At 34.5% G+C, this 22,261-nt stretch overlaps 1 protein-coding gene across 1 annotated transcript in view; it reads right to left on the bottom strand.

The window, feature by feature from the left end:
• The window catches only part of CFAP47 (cilia and flagella associated protein 47), a 295,005-nt gene that overhangs the window by 3,095 nt on the left and 269,649 nt on the right, over window positions 1-22,261 (bottom strand). Inside the window, exons 62-64 of the mRNA XM_030477406.1 lie at window positions 17,471-17,642; window positions 15,842-16,003; window positions 7,190-7,358 (exon numbers count right to left, since the gene is read on the bottom strand). Of these exons, the coding sequence (XP_030333266.1) occupies window positions 7,190-7,358; window positions 15,842-16,003; window positions 17,471-17,642 (503 nt within the window). The remainder of the gene's footprint in view (window positions 1-7,189; window positions 7,359-15,841; window positions 16,004-17,470; window positions 17,643-22,261) is intronic.

Here is a 22,261-nt window from a genome sequence, read left to right as displayed (position 1 = left end):
CACTGGCTGTAAAGATAAAATCCAGCAAAAGCAGGTGTGATATGAACCAACATCAGTACCTTATGTCCAAAGATAAAGTTGTTATTTAAGAGAAGTAAATCACTCTCCAAAGTTAACTAATTGTTTTATTAACTTCAGTACAAGATGAAATGCTTTATCTGTCTTTGGTATGTGAGATGAACAGTTTAGTTTAAAGAAAATTTAACCTCGGGGTCATATTCACTGTATGAAAGTCTTCCTTGATCACTTCAAGGTCAGAGAAAAGATCTGACAGGTGTTTCAACCAACAATTTCAAATTAGTATCAGGTTACTAAAAAATGATTTTTGTTCATGAAATTCACACATACGGTATTTCTACTGTCTAGAATGTTAGTAATTGTTTGAAGTGGGATTTAAACAAAAGTGGTCGGCTTTGCCACCTCTCAACTTCATTTATCACCAGCATCAAACAATCAATACAGCCTTCTGGGTAGTAATAACCTTTTTCTAACTTCCTCTTTTCTATACAAATATCCTAGGTTGCATGTTCTGTGAATTAAAAAGTTTGTGGCTTGACTTCATGAAAAAAGCTGCCTATTCTGTGGCTGCTGTAGACTGCACCAGGTGTCATTCTGTGGCAGTAGAGGTTGTTTTTTCCTGACGGAAATTCATTGGGTTCAATGGGGAAAATATTATGGGCATTATCACATGAAGCTGTTTGTTAGGTAGGATCCATCAAGCTAGAATTACTTATTATCTTGAATATGGATTAGTAATATCTTATTATCATAGTCCATCTATTGTAAATCATGTGCTATCTTCCAAGACAGTTGGAGACAGTCATTGTGAAAAAATTGTGCATTTATGTACTGATTTACTGAAATAAATACTCTTGGTTTAGTTCAGCAATTTCTGCTAAGGGGGAAACAAATGTTACATGAAAGGAAAAGTTACTGTAACTGTCAACATAACTTGGATTAGCACTTTGTTTAACACTAGAGCCACCTACCATTCAGTAATTTTCAAGACAACCTAGAATTCAGTAACTTTCAGAAAACCTTAGACACCCATAAATGTCTATTTTACTAGAATATTTGATTTCCAAGGGCAAAATATTAGGTTTTCAAATGCTGCTGAAGCCATAACTATTTTCCTCAGGATAAAGCTGTACTTCTTAACTACATAAACTATTCTAACCAATATGAAAACTGCAGCAAGAGCAAGTCTACCAAGTTCAGTATCCATTCAAGTGCCTTGAAACCGCTGCTTTGGGTTTCCAGGTTAGACATGTTCCAGAAAAGGAAAAGAGGAACCAAGTTTCAAACTTTTTAGGAGTGGTGGGGAGAAAAGAAAGACTTCGAAAGGTCATCTATATATGACCATATAATTATGATAGAATATTTGATTTAGAAGCCATATTTACTTGCCTAAGAAATGGGTCAAAATTTTCCAAATCAGCAGAACTCTTCCTATGCTTAAGGAAGTGCAGTTTATTATGTCAAATTTGGAACAATTTTAATACTGACACTGGTAGTAACAAAGTCCAAAGATGAAGGTATTGAATCTAATACAACCTACACACTCTACTAGAACAGAAATATAAAAGAGAGTCTCTATTAAGAAGATATATCTAATAAAACCATAGGTATTTAAGAAACTCAGGCTCCCCACAATGCATCTCTAGGCCTATTTAAGAAAATAGGAAATTAAAGAAAAAAGACCAGACCACAGTCTGAATCTACTTGACAGCCTGAGGGGGGATTTCTTGTTGAAATGAATTACTTCCTCCTATCAAAACCTTGAAATTCCTGATGACTATAATCTAATTGAAGTGTGAAGAGAGTAATAATTTGGCTCACCTGGTTGGAGTAATGGCCAATGCAGAGCTAAATCTTTCTGAAGAATATTTTAAGAATTCAAAATTGAGATGCATTCTGCCATTTTTTACTAAATATCATAAGTTATTAGAGTAAGTTATTTAACCATCTTGATGGCTGAGTTAGTAATGTTCATGACATAATTTATGCAGCAAATACTGGTAACAGTCACCAAATAATTTATATAAAAGTGTATTTTTTGATATTGAACCCATTCTTACAGATGACTCATGATTCATAGAATTAATGTGCAGAACACAGATCATTCATGTGTATTCACAGTGGGCTGGAAGAGCTACTGAGTTGTATGCTAATTAATTGCCAGAGATATCTATGTTAAGAGGGCGTTAAAAGTGGGGAGCAAATACCAGGAATTTTAAGGTAAATGGTATTCCAATTATCTTCTAAACAGTTAATTCAGGAAAGTCCAACTAAAATTTCCAAGGCTTTCAAATAAGTTTAAACACAGGAAATTACAGGTAATGCATCTAATATTCCCTGACCCTTAACTTATACTGCATTGATGACAAGCAAAAATTGACTGATTCTGATCAGTGTATACAAAACTAAATTAAACCAAACTTTTATGTGAATTTTGGAAGAGAAGAGCAAAGGCAAGAAAACTTATGGATCAAGAGAAATACAGTTTAATAAGTGAAGGAAAGAGATTAAAAAAAAACAAAACCAAAACACAACACAAGAGCAGCAGTGACAACAACAACAAAAAAATGCAATGCAGGGTAGTCACTCACCACCTCCCCCAAGCAGTCGAGTGCCCAGCCAGGCTCTGTGCGATTTCTAATCAAGAAGATGGTTAACAATAATTTTATTCACTGAGAGGAACATTTCCAGATAGAATTTAAGGTGACTTAATTGATTTCTGCTGTTCAAATATTAGATGTTTCACAGCATTGCTAATGTGTAATACAATCAATATCAACCATTCCTTCAGGACTGAATGGTCTAAAAACTCTCATACAAAAATGGGTCCCACATTGTTATGATTTTTGGCATGATAGTCTCAATAAGTAAAGTAACCTTTTCTTGTGCTTGCAAATCAAAAATTTTGAGTATTGATTCTGCACTCAAAATCCAGTGTTACTAATTATAGGATGTACTACATTCACTGCCTGTAATGAACCTTCTGTGTCTCTACTTTTAATCATAAAACCCAGGTCAACATCAACCAGTGGCAAGGGACACAGATGATGTCTTATTTAACGTGAATATATTTCAGTTATCCTATTAACTTGGTAACATTTTTCATTGTTCATTCTGTTTAAGAGATACAGTTTAGAATAGCATTAAACTATGGTAATTAAAAAATCTGCCAGCAACAATGTAGAATGTGTTTTCACCAAGCTACTGAATATGTAGTAGTACCATTTGTTGTTAAGATATGCAAGTCCACATAGACAAGCTTAGAAAAGTCACACCTGGGTACTGTGGCTGCACACTGCACCATTTATTTTCAGAACTGTATGACAAATGGTTTTGATATGCTGACTTCCATAGGCTAAGTTAGTGATTATTCAGTAATAAAGGTGCACAAGCCTGACTTCTGGAGAGCTTGATAATGTTACCTACAATCTGGTTCACTCTGACATGTATTTTATCATTTAAGACCTATTTCATGTGCCTTCTGCTTTAGAATATCTCTGAAGCCTCACCCATAAATTACAAAGCAATTTCTCGGGTCTCTATCTGAATTCAGCACAGTGCAAGAAAATTAACTGTAGGCCAACTTGAATATGCTCTTTTCCAAGGATTCACCAGCCTCCTGGCTGCTCTGCCTTGTGCCTGGCAAAGATTCCTGCCCCAGGAAGCCTCTGCAGACCATTCTACCCCAGGAAGCCTTTCCATCATCCTGCCCCAGCTGCACCTTACCATCCCTAAGCTCTGTTGGTTTTCTTTTCAGCTTTATCAGCACATCACAGCCCAGCTCTGAGGTGTCAGTGCAGCTGAGGAAGTCCTTTTCCTCACAACAGTTTATAGCTTATCTAAGCAGCATGCTCTCTTCACTAATTTATCATTAGTGGAAATGCACTTTTTTTTTTCAGTTAGTACTGCGCTGCTTATGAAGGCTGTTATCAATGTGGAAATTTGATTATGGAATAACACCTATTTAAAAATGTTCTCCAGGCACTGCGTCACTGTTTCATAGAATCATAGAATGATAGAATGGTTAGGGTTGGAAAGGACCTCAAGATCATCTAGTTCCAAACCCCCTGCCATGGGCAGGGATGCCTCACACTAGACCATGTCACCCAAGGCTCTGTCCAGCCTGGCCTTGAACACTGCCAAGGATGGAGCATTTACCACTTCTTTGGGCAACCTGTTCCAGTGCATCATCACCACTCTCACAGTAAAGAACTTCTTTCTTATATCTAACCTGAATCTTCCCTGCTTAAGTTTTAATCCATTACCTGTTGTCCTATCACTATAGTCCCTGATAAAGAGTCCCTCTCTGGCAACCACAGTTTCTTACTTGTAGCTCAACTAGATTATGGTGTTCTCTTTCAGAGCTACAGAATCAAGCATGACTATTTTCTTTACTGGCTTTTTATTCTATCTCATTCTTTGATCTACACAAATTTTTGAAGATACTTTCTATGTCACTTCTGCAAAATGAAGATTCCTAACAGCTATTCAAATAATTGTCTAATTTTAATTGTTTTGATATATGATTGATGGAGAACAGAAGTTTTAATGATGGTTAAAGAATATTTAATTGCTTCAGTGAAGTAATTAAGGGTTTCTGGCATTAATAAAATTTACTTTCAGTGTTCATGAATATTAAAGTCTTAAAGAACCTGCAAAATATGCCACGAACTACCTGATTTGTGTGCAGAAAACATAAATTAGGCTACATTATTTCAATTATATATACACATTCAGTTAATAAAATGTACGCGCTAAGTGCTGGTAAAGCCAAATTGTATTTTCTTAATGCTAATTAGCTCATCAGGATTGGTTTTTCAGTAGGGCAACTGAACAAAAAAATTTCCATGTTCAAAATTTGGGTTGAATGTTTACAACAAACGAGAAAAAGATGACTGTATGATCTTTCTCCATAATTCTACCTCCCATTTTACTTTACAACACAATTGTAATGACCAACATAAACCAAACAACTTATGCTGTCATCTCTGCTTCTTTACAGCCGAATTATCACCGTTCGTTGAAGCACACAGAAATGACAGTTCTGTTACTCACTATTCAAAGAATTTAATAATAAAAATATGTTCTGTTAGGACTATGACTTTACCCTCAGAAATGCAAAGGAAATTTCACAGCAAGAGTGCTGTAGGCCTTTACTACAGCAGCACCAGAAGAGAGGCAACACTGTTAAAGAAAAGAAATTTCACCACTTTTTTTAAAAATAGCCCAAAGCCTCAGCCAGTATACTGGCTAGAAAGGATATGTACAGTGTTAGGTCCAACATTAATTGCATTTCACTACCTCCACTATTATTCCCCAAATAAGAGTGATCTAATACCGGTTTTGCCATCTAACTAAATCTGTCTCCCTCAGGTCACTAATGAAAATAATTTCAACAGGAAAGGCAGAAATGAGTATCTGGTGTTCTCAACATGTCATCAAGTCTTATTTCAGGTCAATGTTGAGAGCGCAGCAGCGCACGGTCACAGATGCTCTGGCTTATATTAGAACTACGGGAATGAAAGTCTGTGTGGAGAAGAAAGGGGGAAGTACAGCGTACACAGAAGGCTATCAATAAGAGCAAAGAGAACACAAGCCTCATCAAAAAGTTGTTGAAACAATACTTCAATTAGAATCTGTGATGGTATAATATTGGTCCAAATTTCACTTATGAGCATTAAGAGGCCTCAAAGTATTTTTGAAGATACAGGAATACACAGACAGGACAAGATGTGATCTGATACGCATATGTAATACATGAGTGACTTCCTACACCCACACACCAAAGGTGTAGGTGTAAAGAGCCATCTGCCTAGATCATAACCAGAGACCAAGGTGTGATTTGATGTAGCCTAAAATTCCAATTACTCAATGCCCATTTGTACTGATAAATTCCTAAAAGGAAATTTTGGATTACTGGCTGAGTTCTTAGAAAAACTAATAATAATCTTTGACCATCATGTTTATCCCATTCCAGACAAATTTATTATGTTAAAGCAACTTGTTAGGGAAGGACGTTAAGCCAAACATGGCTAGTAAATTTACATGTGTCATGCTCCAAAACAGTTCAGTTCCAGAACTATACTAGAAGTTTCTGAGCTCTGTAGATGTTTCATATAGCATTATGTAAATATAAAAGAACACAGAAAAAATTCAGTCAATTATTTTCTTTTTCAAATGGAAGAGTGATCAGCATCATTGATATTTATGTAAAAAGACTGCATTAATCAAATGTCTAATACAGTGAAAGAAAACAAGTAGGAAGGATTAAAGGGCCTTCTTTATTTTTCAGGATTTAAATTTCTTATTCACTGTTGTACAAGTTGTCACTCAGAGAGATAAAACACTAGAGTCATTTACCACACATCTTTTTATCAACTTTGTTTTGACCATCTTGTTTTTTAAATCAATATTGCTATTTCACTTCTAATATAGTAGCCTGAAAACATTGCCAGCATGCAGTGAATAGATTTAAAGTGCAAAGCATGATTTATAGAGTTTGGGATGTTTGCTGTTACGGTATGTTTTAGACAAACAATTTCCTTCTAAAGAATGACTTAAAACTTAAAAATTAATTCCTGCAGTTATAAGAACATTTTTACTACTGAAGGAATATATATCTCCAAATTTTTCCTGATCTTCAGATTTACAGAAGCTACTTGGCTATCACTTCATTTTGATTATTTTGAGGCTTGTTTTAAAAAAGTTATTTCCAGCTTTGTGTTCTGAAATTCTGCCTTCTACAGTTTAGTATCTAGTTTCTAATGCTTTTGATCCTAGGAGGTATAACACAGGTACAATCAACAAGCTAGGTCTCATGCATTCAATCACTCACCATTCTCCACCAGTTCTTAACATAATTATTTTGATTCTCCATGAAAAGTCCTTTTGTCATGTTGTCTGTGGAGTTGGGGCAAACATATCAAGACAAATATCTCTCTCTGAGGCTGATGGCAAAGGGATAACATAGATATTGAAATATAATATGTTTTTCTGGCTTGTAATAAGTTAATTTTCAAAATTTAGTTTAATTCCTGTCCATTGTGTGGAGTAGTGAAATAATTACAGCGCATACATTTGTGTGTTTCAGTGCTGCTTTTTTGTATAGGATTTGGCTTTTTTCCTTCCACATCTGAAGTTATATTTGTGTATTGCATTCAGGAAGGCTTACCTGGATCACAAGTGTTGCTTTATGCTTCTTGCTGTACATCCTTGGCTTGAATCCTACTGTTATATGGGTTCCTGCAGTGCCTGCAGGAAGAAGTTCTCCTGCTTGTGGCAGTACACGGAACTCAGGATCACTGCCTGCCAGGAAGTGGGCAGTGAATGGCTCTGGGTACCTACAGAAAAGCAAAGGATGCTATTGTGCCTTTTATGGTATCTTATTACAATTTATCTACAATCTAACAGTTAGGCCACCACGTGGCATGACTCACAAACTTGGCAGACCATGGAATGCATATAGAATATTAATAGTATTCTTACTTACAGAACAAGTATTCTATACAAATTATAGTAATTATTCACACTTATTCATAAATATTTATAATTTTAATACACAGCGACCTGAATACTGGTCTTCCATTTCAAACATACTTAAATGCTAATATAAATATTATAATAACTACAGAATAATGATAGCATTTGACAGTAGAAAGAAAAGAATCATCTGACCTGTAAAGATATAATGATAGTGATAGAAATAATTTCCATGTCAGAGTGAAAATCCACTACTATTAAAAGACTCTCACTTTTCTAATCTCTACTAAATAAAACTGATAAGCCATCCATTTTATTAAGTTTTATGACTAGAACTAAATCTGTAATCTAGTGGAGTGTTACTAGGTTGGGAGGGAGTTCTGAAACCCTTGAAATAGACATATGAAAAATAATATTTTTTATCACTATTGTTTTCCACATTTTCCATATCCCATAAACTAAATACTTTAAGATATTGCAATAATAATAATTAGGTTCCTCTATCAATATTATTGTATATCTCTTCTCATAGAATTTCTGTCACAGGTACTGTAGATCTTGTCTAATTGCTAGTTTCATGGTAGTATTGTTGCACCCAAAGAAAATGTCTTATTCCTCGTAAAGACAGTGGCTGAGGACTGCAAAACAATCTTAGGCCAATCCCAAACTTAAGCCTGTCTATCACAGTTGCTCAGGCATTCCTTGCCATAAACTGTTTCAGCACGTATTTTCCAGTCAAAAATTCTTTTAGTTTTCATACGTGTTGCTGAGGACATCTCTATCACTATCTGGACAGAAAGAGAAGAAAAGAAACTGAAACTAGAAATGGACAACAGCATGTAACAAAATAATCCACCACACCGTGCCACAATACAGCAAGGCAAGTATGATGTGTGCATAGAGGGAACACATTTTCTTTTGATAAAACCTGAAGAATGAAAAACTAACAGCATTGCAAAGAAAAGGTGTTCAAATCTGTTTGTTTATGGATTCTCAAAACAGAAATAGCACTGCTTTTCAAAGAAAATACTCACAAAGAAGTGAAATTTAATATTTTATGACAATTCTTGTCTCTACGGAAATGTCCCACATTCCCTAGACAAGTGCTATTCTGTGGGTGAGTCTATGGCATCTTATCTATAAATAGATCTCCTTTGAAATATGTTCTTAAAAAAGGTTTTCCTGAATTCAAAAGATTCTCATGAAAAAAAGGTGACACTCGAAATTTGTAGGAGCAAAGAGTGTGAGTGCAGAAAATGGGAGCCAAAAACCTGCCTCCTCAAAAACACCCCTAAACTGATATTTAGCAGCGCCATCAGACTTGGGTGGATTAGCACATTCAGCTTAGTTTTCCTTTAGGTGACATCAAGGTGGGCAAAACAACTGAATGTCTGAAATCACATTTCAAGTCCTGTGACATCATACTTATGCTGACAATCTCTTTTTGTGGTGCCTAAAGTTGTGCAGCTGAGTTTATAGCCCTGGGACATAGGCACTAATGCTACTGCAGCCTGAGTTCCCATCCATATGCCATCTCAGCCTTGAATTTTCAAACCTTTATTTCCTACAAGGACTGCACAGCTGCAAATGCCTAGAGCATACTCACTACACACAAAGGGAATCATGGGATGAAAAAGAAGTGATGCCTCAGACTGAGTAGAAGAGTAGAGCACTCATGAAAAACATCTGAGATAAATATTCAAACCCTGGTTGTGGAAACAGACTTGAACACAAGTTTTCCTATCCAACATCATTGCCCTATAGACTAGATTTGGGAACATTTTAAGGCAGCACTTTCTTTATCTCCCATGTTTAGTCTGTTTTCTTTGTTTCTTCACAAGACATGCAAGAGCATGACTTAGACTACAGATGCAATGTTAGGATGCTAAGGGAGATGAGGCAGACTATGTGCTAAAGCCTAGCAGTTTTCAACAAAAGAGTCAAGTAAGTTACTGGATGCAAAATGTTCCTCCAAAGTGGAAGCTATGTCAATTCTGGCAAATTAAATATATAGCAATAATATGATAGGCCAGCAGGGATTCTGATGAAGATATGGCTAAGAGTATAAGAACAAGCAATTAAAAACTTATGGTCAGAAACAGGAACCTTTTACACTGTGAAAAAATCATGATGTTTTGTTTTAAAAATGTATCTAAAGATGGCCTCTCAAGAAAAAACAAGCAGTGTTTTCACTGATGTTCATGTCAGGGAGGTATCTGCATCCTGGCTAGCTCACTAAGTAAATTGCTTTCTCATTCTCATCTTCTATAGCACAGAGTAAGCTGGAGATAAAATTCTGAGAATAGCAGCTGAATTTCAGATATTATTGTTCTCAGTATCTGTATATTTAGTGTATAATTAAAAATTAATAATTATCTGGTTTAAAATGATTAAAAATTAATTCCTCCTTTTACTGCTTCAGGTAAATCAGCTCTTGAGTCAATGTTTGGCTTGTCATTTCTCAGCCATGAAGGGCAGTGATGAGGCAGTCTATATTTTTTCAAGGAGGCTTTTGTTTAACTCAACGGTGGCAGATACTAACAAACTTGATTAAGTTTAATGATGTGTAGAGTTTTGAAAACACATACAAAACAAGCACAAGTGAATTAGTAAATATAAGGGCAAAGGCCATATAAACCAGAGAAAGCAAACGTGCCTTCCCACCTGCGTGTTCCATAACTCCTGCCATAATGATTAGACACTGCTATCAGACAATATGAACTCTGCCCTTACTCAAACACTGAATAACAATAAATATTAATTTGAATGTAAATAATAATTGGACAATTAAATCATGGTAACCGGGAAGATTGGAAATTGAGCTAGTATTTAACAGACATATTTATAATTACTCCTTTAATCTTTTTCTTACATAGCATTGATTCTTAAATAGCAGCCAATGCTCACCTGTGTTCTCATGTTAAATAATTTTCAAATTAGTAAACTAAAAGGAATAGCACCTTATTTCTTCAACTAAAGAAAGCCTTAAAATTTATAGTCCCATAGAGATCTCACTGCAAAACTCATAAAATACTCAGCAAATCTAAAAATATAAGCCTTTATAAAATTAAGGCTCAAAATAGCTTTAATGTTTACTCCTGTCTTCCTCAAATTACTGAAGTAGTAAATTATTCCCGTAGAGATGTATTCCTTTACAAAACTCAGCATTTTGCAAACTATACCTAAAAAGCAATACAGTGCTTTTGATCAAATGTGTTGGGGTTTTTTTCAATAAAAGAATAACAAAATGTTTTAATCTGTAAAGTACACAACTACTTAAGCAAACAAGAGGATATACTTTGAAAATGTTTCAATGTGATTTCAAAAGTAGTTAATCATAACTAACCTTACTTCTTATAATTTGTAGTTAACATCTGTTGGATGACAAAAGAAATTCAAGTTACTATACAGTAAAGTTCTTTAAACTAATTGCATGCAGTTGCCAAATTCTGCAAAATTATTAGTGACGGTATAATTTGGATAATTTCTTTTCAACCAAAAAAATGTCAATGGAAAAAAATTTGGTTTCCTACCAAAACCAACTCTCATTTACTTGACCACTCTAAATCCTGACCTCTGTACATCAGAAAAGGCTTAACTCCAATTATCATTCTATAGCTTTGGAAAGATTGCTTCAGAATTAAAGGACTTTCAAAAAATATGAAGAAACACTGCATGACAAATGACTGTTAGGGAATGCTTTACCAACTATAACATCACTTTTGTTGTGTACATGTTGTAAAACCGAAGCATGAGATAGGGCTTTTATCTTCACAAAAATGCTGACTTCTGTCTCATTCCCTTCATTCTCTTCTACACAGAGTTACTATATTTGCAGATTGGTAAACTGACTTTTTCTGCCAAAAGCAGTCCAGGTGACATGGCTAGATACAGCTGGCTAAATGTGAGACATGTCAGGTGTTGTATTATACGAAAGGATGATCCTAATTTTTTAGAAGCTCTGATGCATGTGTATCACTCTCAGTGTTTTCCACTAGTCTCTATTCAGACTCAAAAAACCTGAGCTCAGTCAACATTTGTTCTTCACAGCTGCCACTATGTGGGAGATGCTAAGATAAAGTAGTCTAATTACATATTTAGATTAATGGTAAGATTTTTTAGAACTGGTTAGAAAGAGATTGGCATAGGAATCCAGGCCTGTAACATGCACAGCAACGTGTGAGAGAGGGTGAGGGAGAAGGTATATGTGCTGAGAACTTAATGAATACGTTTTCTTTCAGCATACATAATTCTGGCTCATGGTAATTCTAATGAAATACAGCAGTAATTACAGTAAAACAGAAACATCTCTTGAAATTGTAACTGTAAACATTTTCTTGTTTTCCCTTCACAATTAGGGAGGGCACAGAAAAAAATGGGTTGCTTGCTCTTCTTCAGAAAGCATTAAAATCATTTTTTTGTGAAAAAAGGAATGTTTTTGATTGAACATTCATTCTATGTGCTAGAAAATGTGCCTAGAAGAAATAAGGAACAATATCTACAGTGGTGTTTAAAATATGAAAAGTAGGTTAAGATAACTAAGTCTGCACATGTGGTCATTTTAAAGCCATCTTTTTTCTCATCTCCCCTGCCCCCCTGGTTTTGTTTTTTCTTTATTCTTGCTCTGTTTCCATAACTGGGAAGATTAGCAGCCTTAGATTTTGCTGATAGTACTCCATGGAGGCCATATTGATACCACACTGTTTGCTTTTGTGATAGCAGGTGCTTACTAAGGGTGTTTTTCTGAAGCACAGCTTGAGTTCATCTGAGAAGTTTTCTCAATGTAACAAATACCCTGCTTGTGATAAACACAGGATTGGAATGAGATGTTGGGATGGAAGGATGGATAAAATTTTACTGTATATGGGAAGCAATACATGATTAAAACAATCACTAACATGGAAAACTAGAATTATATTGGCGAAAGGAAGCTCTGCGTACAAGAAATAAGCAAATATAACGAACAGGAGAGAATTTTCCACCAGCTTGACTAAACATTCAAAAGTAATGTAATTTACAAAAAATTGCCAAGTGAAGATGGTGTTCATATGTATCTATCCACGTTTCATTTTGGGTACTGAAGTATTTTCCATGTGGAAAAAAAAAAGGTAACATTCTGTTGTAGCTGAATATCAGTATTTTACTGTGAAGAAATAAATCCATCAAAATACTGGATTATATAGTACTGGAACATATAGTAATATATATTCTCCAAGAATCAGTTCTATATGAATATAAATGTTCTGATCCCAAAACATAATTGACTAAAAATACAGTAAAAAGTTATTTTCAGTAAAACAAATACAGAAAGGACAAGTTTTCTTAAGAAAAGCATCACTGACAGAATTTTTATTCCATGTTTCAAGTATAGATATTGGCATAGAATAATGGACCAATAATTTGAGATGGATATTAATTAAGTTTCTTTCTCTTTAAAAATTCTTTGAGAATTTTTATTTAAAGGGATAATATGCTACCTATTCTTTTTTATAATATTGCTGTCTGGTTTACAGTTTTGTAAACTATTGGCATTCAATAATGCAGTTGGTATTAAAGCAAACACTAATGTTAACACAAACATTAGAGGCTTGTATCAAAGCCAATTACCTCATTGGAAATGTTGCCAATGATTTCAGCTGATGTTGAATTAAGCCTACATTTATGATAAAAAAGGTCATCTACAAATGTTAAAAAGTGTAACAAGAAAAATCTGCTGATTTGACTCTAACCCAGCTTAATGCCATTACAAAAAAACATTCAAACATGTCTCTTTTGAATTTTTAAAACTGAAAGTAAAATGTTGGACTGCTCATATATCACAACTGTCCTAGGTGCAGATAGTTTAAAAAAATATATATTTTAGCCTTCTTCGTACAACAAAACTGTTTGGCTGCGTTCTCAGTGTCTTTCATTATTTATTAAAGCAGATACTAGGCCGTTTCTTATTGGGAGTATGTGTATGTCAATTTTAAATGTGTTGAAAGAGTGTGCATTACATATTTGCATGGACCCTTGAAGCTTTAATTATTGCATGATTTTGTAATCATTCTTAACAGCATAGTGACTACCTCCCATTTGTAACTGTTTATCATTACTGAAGCAACTATATCAAATGTCGTTACGGGTAAATTGGAAAATCATTAATTCAGTCTGCAATATTTCATGAATGTTGACAATTTTGCTGTGAAGGTGTGGAATTAAAGGGAGAAGCCCCCATTTGAGTTGCAGTAGCCATAAAGAAAGATAAACCCATTGACCTCATAGCTTTGCAGTGGTCACCGAAGGTGCTCTGCAGATCAGTGAAGATCCTCATTCAACTTGGTGTACATACAAGAAACCTAACCTGTCCTTAATAAGATACTGCGTCTTTTTGGGGAGCGTGTGGTTCTCAAGTATTTTTTGTTGCATCACTATGTACCTTGCTAGCCTGAAAAGATGTACAGATCTTCTCAATGATGCTGTGCAACTCTGTCCTGTAAGTAGCAGAGGGAGAAACAGACAGCTGCAGAGTCACTTTCTTAGCAGGTTACTCAGACTTACATCTCTGTTTCCCCCCCAGGTACTCTCAAAGTAGCAGTGCCATGAGGTACTATCCAGCAGACGAAAGGAAGACAGAAAGCACCTATATGCAGGATGAAGAGAACCCTGCCTCTCCTTAAGTACCAGAACTGATTCTCTATGTGATTGTGCTGCTAAACATTTACTTGAAAAAAACTCCAAAGGCCTGATCATTTTTTTCAGGGGAGGTCTATAGGATGACACTTCATATCCCAATTGAAACTTCCAATCCATATTTTAATATTTCGTGGTTTTATTTTTAACCTAGGTAATTTGAGTTATTTAAGCATTAAATTACATCTGTAGTATGCTGGTTTCTTGTGTAAGTGGTTTAAACTGCAGATCCAATATACTAAATGTTGATTGGCTGGTTTATTTTTATTACGAAACCTCCACCACCAAAATCTTGTAAGGAAGTCAGAGATAAGATAAAGCAGTACAAAACTTATGGAGCAGTTGTTGGCACTATTTGCAACATGGAGCTTATTCAGTATATGCAAGCATTACATTTTGTATTTGAAATGTATAGGGGGAACCCTTGTGTAAAATAAAGTTGGAAATTGGTTAAATTAAAAAGAGAATCTGTCTTCCATCATGGCTCCTTCTTTATATAACTGTAATGACTCAGGTTTTATAAAACCTTTTGGGAAAACATTAGGTTTCTTCACTACTATCAAACACCTACCAGGAGATTACAGTATTGCCAGAGCAATTGCTTCACTTTTGTTCCTGACACAGCCTATTCCACTGAAGCTGTTAACTTGAACACTGTGATATAAGCCTTTTTCAGAATCCTCAGTAATCATCATCACTGACAGTCATCTAAAAGGTGGAACAACTGTCCATCCTAGAGACATAGCTTTTGGAAATAAACTCTTAAAACAAAAATCAGTTGGAACAAAGGACAGTTCTTGCTGGGGATACTACAACAGCATGTATCTACAATAAAAATTAACTGTCAATCAGTATCTCTGGCACACTTTCTAGATATATAGTAAAAATAGTTAATTTTAAGGAAAAAAATACTTAGAAAACTTCCGTAAGCATCATTATTCTTTCAGGTTCACTGTTTACTATTTTAAAACTTAACTATCAGTACCAGACAATTTAATCCTTAGCTTCCTGCTGGATACAAATGACACTATGGATTTCCTATAACATTATGAAACTCTGAGAAAATCATGAAAAGTATGTAGAAATTATATTAACAGATATTTCTTCAGAACTTTTAAAAAAGATAATAACAAAATACTGAAGAATGGTACTGTTATTTTATCTCATGAAAGGGCAGAGTAGAGATGAATTCATAACATGCTTACATAATAAACCAAAAATATTTTAAAAAGAATGGCACATTTAAAAATTTTTAAAGCACAATGAGAAGAATTGTTTTTAACTTGGTGCCAAGTATAAAGGACACAGTAAAAACATTAAGGTTTTAATAGTGAGCCTTTAGTATCACACCATACCTTCCTTAACATTGTATTACACATTTTAACACACACAAGCATTTTAAGGCAAAACTTTAAAGTCATAACATAAGCATTTGGATCTATTCCACAAATTTACTCTTGAGAGGCAAGACCTTAAACGTAGTATGCTTCTGTTTTCTACAGTATAGATTCAAGATCACATTTGTTACCTATAAAACACAGCGCTTGAAATTAACGATGAAATAGCTGCGGCCCAGTTATGATTCCATTGCTCAAATCTATCCTATCTGATGTTTGAGAGTGGGCTCTAGCCTCAGAAAACTGCATAAATACTTTATTATAAGTATTTTTACCTTGTCTGGCTTGTAAGCTTAAAGTCAACTATAGATTCCTTATTCAGGCCAACTGCTTCAATGTTGATGATATCATCCACTTCTGGCTCCAAAGCAATGAACAGCACTGGAAACTTCCAAATACCTCCTGCAGTGTACTGTACTACAAGAGTTGCTTCATTCCTTAAAGTTTCAGATAGAATAATACATGGAAAAGACATTATAAAACATAAACTGAGTAAATTAATGTCCAAAATAAGCTTTGAGTGTGTAGAACTATACTACAGTAAAATGAAAATGCAGATAGCTTTAAACTGGAATACATTCTTAATTTTTCATGGCAAAGTATGTATCAGTTGCACTTAGACTGGAATGTAGGCTAAATAGCACTTGATATTTGCAGCAAAATACAAGAAAGGACATAATATGAAAGCAAAATGATTGGCACATCCATGAAATTTGTTTCTTCTGCTTACTCTCTGTTGAGTTAAACAAATTTAACTCTTTTTTTTTTTTTGTCATTATTATTTATGTACTGTGGTGTTACAGAATTTTGTCCAGAATATGTTAACAGTTCATATTGGAATCAAATATATCTGACAAAGGTCCATGTACTTTAGAAAAATTTCAGACTCTAATATCCTCAGACCCTCTAAGAAGACAGTTGGTGCTGTAGATTCTGAGATAAAGAACCTAATTAATTGCAGTTATTGAGTCCTCTACATGAAACCTGATAAGTCTCAAGCACACAAAGATAAAACAAAACAAAACAATAATAAAATGAGGAAAGATAGTGTAGAAATAAAACAAGTTTCTAAATTGACAGTACGTGGGGTGAGTGGATAGTCATTCCTAAAGGTTTGCTCCTTGTTCAGTAACCTTCTGGACCACTGCAAATAAGAGCTCCCTCCTGCATCCTAAAAATACTCTTTTTGCATGCAACCTATAATATTTGGCAGTGACTGCTCCCTAATCTTCCTCATAATGCTGAGCATTTGAAATTATCATGTGCCTGCATGCTACCGAAGCTTCTTTCCAACTTCCTCCCCATACACTTTTGGCTGGTTCAAAAGGAATGTGCAACTCCTTCTCTCTGAAAGGATCTCCCTTTCACAGTTTCTTTTCAAAGAGGTGGGATGTACTAATGCAAATCAAAGAAAATCCATAATTTTTCATATCACAGCTATAAAAGAGGATAATATTTTCCTGTGGACTGTTGCTACTGGGGAACTAGAGACTAATTTCAAATTCAACCAGCCCATTCAGCCAAAGAATATGCACACATGCTGTCTAGGAAAACTTTTTCAAGACTGATAGACCATCTTGTCTGTATAATTTCCATGAATTTTAAGAACAACTACTTTTTATTGAAAGTCTTTCAATACTCCAATGTTTAGAAATCAATTGATACACCCACAGGCTCATGCAGTAACTCAACAGAGCCATCTCACAGACATTAAAAAGAAACACTGTCAGTTTTAATACCAAAGATACTATACTGAAAAGCAGCAAGTGAGAAAACCTAAAATAATAGATCTCCGAGGTGAAAATAAAATGAAGAAAGCAATGCAGGGAGATACCTACATAGCTAAGAGTGACCATACAGTATTTTATTACATATTCTCTTGGCAATAAGGAACAACAGCTTACCTCATTGGTTTGTTAGGTGCAAACACTATATTAAAAACCAGCGTTGCAATTCTGGATTCTGTATCCCATTCTTTTTCAACAAGATGCATACCAACCAAAGATTCAAGCTGATATTTAATTTCATTTGATTGATATTGCAATTCATACAGAAATTCCTCTGTTGTGGAGAAACCTAAGTGATACGAGAGAAAAAGATCAGTCTGCACGCACTCCAACATCACACAGTTGGCTGGATAGTAGCTACAATTCTTTCATTACTAAAAATGACAAGTAAACCTAGTAGTTATCCAAAACTTGAGTGATTTGCTTCTGACTGCATAGCAAAACATTCCAGTTTCATATGACAGACTATATAGCTGAAAAACTTATTTAGGAGAAATGACCAGTAGTAGCAATATTGTTCTGGCAACCACTTCTGCATTATGGTGACCTATTTCTAGTTCATCAGTCAAATGAAAATTGCGTGAATGTAAGCCTATGTTTGACTAATGCTATTGGGAAAAATCTCAAAAAAAAAAAAAACCCCAGAAAACAAACAACAAACTCCAAACCAAAAAACATTAAGAACATCAGTGCCATTGATGGCTGCATGCCTGAGAAACAGAATACAGAAAAATAGTGAAGACGTCACTAGGAGCCTCTTTTTATTCCCTGTAGCAGCTATGAAAAGGCCAAGTAGTAACGACATAAGAATAAACATCTGAGTTTCTTGAAGCAAGATGTCTCCTCCTGTGATATTCAGTATACAATAGTAATTTGTGCACAGAAGGGAACATTTCTATGAGGAAAACAATCTCAAGTGGTTAATCTATTTAAAAGCTTTACACATTTGTACAGATAAAAAGTCTTTTAACACATTCACTAAATCCTACAGGAGATTTCATTTTATTATGACCATGTATCTCAGGGCACATTTTTAATTTGCACAGCTTAGTAGAATGTGTGTTGTGCATAACTCCTATGTATGCTTCCCTGTATACATATGCTGGCTATAGCGTGCTAGAGATAATTCCCACGTCCTTCCAACTTGGAATTCTAAAATATAGACTACATATATAAAAAGTCCAACAGACAATGCACTTTTAGATATTTGAACAGAAGCTTATTTTGGTTTTGCCAATCTGTAATGCTACCCAAGTTTGAGTATGGAGATGCCTTCCTATGCTTGTGGGCCTTTCTCTTTTCCTGAAATGTACCTTCTTCCTACTTCATTACTAACAAGCTTGAACTTCTGTTGCCAATATTTTTGTTACACACAGATTAGCTGTATGAAATTTTGCAGTTTAGATTGAAACGTTTCTGACTTTAAATGGATCCTTCACATGGACACATACAATTTATGCTAGATCAAAGAGTTACACAGATATAGGCAAAGTATTATTACCACCGTATGGGATTATTGGTCACAGTAGATACACACACTGCGTACCAAATATACAGGAATTTCATGTATTAATGCATCTATTATAAATATACTTTATTACAATAAATGTGCTTTGTGATAATGAAATGAAACATGAACACTTTCCTACATTTAATAAATTTCCTAAGATCATCCTACATTGTTCCATGCTTTGTTGTTTGTCTATTTGAAAAATATAGCATTTATGCATTCAGATTGCAATACAGACCAAAGCATGAAGTAGTCACCATAGACAAACACCAAAGCATGGAGATTCAGGCATAAAAATTAACTTATTATGGGAGAGAAAAGATGACATCATTTGGGACATTCCACAGTGACAAAATCACAACTGCTCAGCAGATGTGTCTTTTAGCAATTATATCACACAATGCTATTCAAGAAAAGATTATTTTGTATTCAGATGGTAGGAAGAAAATATTGTGAATTGCATGTTGCTTTTAGTATCCAAAGACATTTAGTTTTGGTTTGATATATGCATATACCATATTTTAGACAAAAGCAATTAAATATTTATATTTTTTCAGCTTCAGGCTGCTTTGTAACTTGTTCTATGCACATATTAAATATTTAGTTAAAATATTTTAATATTTACAACACCTAAGGAAAGATGATGCATTTATAAGTGTCAATATTTGAAAGCCTCATTATGCTGGTCACTTAGCTGGTTTTGATCTACACTGCCGGTTTAGTTTAGGATTGTTCAAGAAAGAAAAATGTAATGAGATTTTTATCACAGCTGCCCTGAAGAATGCTATATTATCATACTATGGGAAGCCTCTATGAATATGTTAATATTTGATTCTAGACAATTCCACAATACATATTCTGCCTAAACACACTGGCAGGAGCTAAAGAAAAAAAAAACCCCAAAACCCACCAACAAAAAACCCCATGAATCATGGCTAGAAATCTGTCCAAACTCTCAAATGTTCAGAGTTCTCTTAACTCTTATAATTTCCAGTTTCAGTTAAAATGGTGAAGTAAATAAAGCATTGGAGACAGAATTAACATTTCCTTTAAAGTAATGCCAAATACAATATGGCATATGGTTCAAATATACCTCGACCCTTTAGCCCAGCTCTTTGCATGTTTTCATTCACTAGTTTTCTTTTAAAAATTCTCCATTTTAGTACAGGTAAAATTTTTATTTTCTCTCATGCAAACTGAAAAATACACATGCAGATATAAAGTGTACCCCAATTAATCCACCTCTGTTGTCTAAACAGAGAGGAGCAGGGAGAGTTTTAGCCACATCTGACACAACATAGAGATATTTACCAATCTAAACACTTGGAAGATATAAGCATACTATTTATACACAGCTTGTTACATCTAGGGAATGGAAATTCCTATTACAAATATATTAGTTCTTCACATTTCCTGAATAATATTATGCATTATTTAAGCAAGAAAAGGATTAAGAATATGGGTTTTTTTTCAGGTAATTATTCCAAGACAATTTTTTTAAAAGCATTAAATATTTCTTGTTTTGCAAGGCAATTCATCTCAGTCGTTAAGTGATTTCCTTTGTGTAAATAAAAATTTCCAAAGGGTAGTATGCTTTTAGGCAACATTTGTGTATGCAGAATTACTGAAGCAGCTATGTTTAAAAGACAAAGTATTTCTTCATAGCTCCATTCAGCACTCATCTGACACTTGGCCTTTTCCTGCTTCTCCACTGTCTTTCACGAGTCTTCACACACACTGCTGGAACTCAGCAGGCAACAGGGAATGAACATTAAGTATGCAGTTATACCTTACCAGCAAAAGCAGCAGCAGACAGAATACATTACTGTAGAGTAGATTACATCATTTTAATACAGTTTTCAAGTAAATATTCAAGTGAGTAGCAAAAGTGAATTATAAGAGTAATAAAGGAAAAAAATAAAAGGAAGTATAGTGGTCAAGAACATCTTAACATTTAAGTAGACTGTACCATCTGGGTGAGAAGAATCTCATGATGAATCTCATATGAGAAGCAAATACCTATTTCTTGCTGTAAAATAGCAGCAGAATAAGGAAATTGTGCAAGAACCCCAAAAGACCTGGCTGTATTTAAATATGCCTTTCGTTAAATTTCTTCCAAGAGGTACAAAAGTGCCCTCCTTTGATCTGGCATTCTACATAGATTTGTACACTAATCTATAAATTAATGCTTTAAAGGAGCTGATTAAAATGTTTTTGGTTTTGTTTTATTTTTCTAACCCATTCTATTACTTTTTCAACACTATCCTTTTTTATTTAGCATTATCTTCATTTATCTAGCCATTCTAGCAAAAAAGATCACATCTGTACCTGGGCACAGCCAATGTCAAACCAGCTTCTTCAAGAACATATGTTATGATGTAGTCTTAATTCACACAGACATTATTTTTTCAACAGTATCCTGACTCATTTGCCTCACTTTGAATGTTGCCCACTGAAAACAGCAACAACTCAAAATGTCTTTTAGTCTAACCATTGAATTTGTAATGGCCCACACAAATGCTAAACTCAAAACAATAGTATTCATCATTTCACATTTTTTTCCACTGCACTCACTATGATGATGTCTATATTCTTTAATGCTTAAAGTAGATACATTAATGCCTAAAAGAATTATGCTTGTCATTTGGAAGACTGACTTCCAATGCAAGCAAATTTCTTCAGACTCCTTTGGAGGGGCAGTGTGTTTACAGAGAGGTCATCAGATAATCAGAAGATCATGAAGCAATAGACTGTTTTTTCCAGTCTTTTTATATGTCAGCGTTAAGGCTATTCTTTCCTCTCTCCCAGCCACTCTCTCACCCTCAGAAATAGCCTAGTTTTTAGCTTTCTCTTTTATTGTTTGGTGATTTACTTGAAATAAGTAACTCACAGGGCATGGTTTATGTTTTGGGGTTTTTTTTTAATGCATCAATGGCTGTAAATGCCAATTTTCTATAGGTGGTTAGGAGGATACAAGTTATTTTGTTCTATTTCCTTTATCGCACTCTCGTGTTCAAAGAATTTTCTAGCTTTTTGTATTAAATTATATACACTTAATCACTTTCTCTTTTCAAAATTCATTCTTAAACCCACTCGCTTTAGAAAAGTTTCTTACCATCTATATTCCAACACTGTCAATACATACAGTGTCAAGTATATTTCTCTGAGGCAGAAAACACCCTTTTCCATATTTTGAAACATAACTTTTCCATTCATGGAACTGTATCGCTTACCAGTTACAATATAATTTTAACATTGTATGAAATTGACCTTCCAAATGAGAAGAACAAATAGATTTAGCCTAACACTAGCTATTTCAGTTCCTTCACGGTTCCTTATTAGTTGTATGCAAAATACAAATAAAATTTGTCCTACTGAATAAGAGCAATTACCCATTA

Source organism: Strigops habroptila, chromosome 2, assembly GCF_004027225.2.
Source record: "Strigops habroptila isolate Jane chromosome 2, bStrHab1.2.pri, whole genome shotgun sequence".
Classification (NCBI taxonomy): Eukaryota; Metazoa; Chordata; class Aves; order Psittaciformes; family Psittacidae; genus Strigops; species Strigops habroptila.
This window is presented reverse-complemented; position numbering and strand designations above follow the sequence as displayed.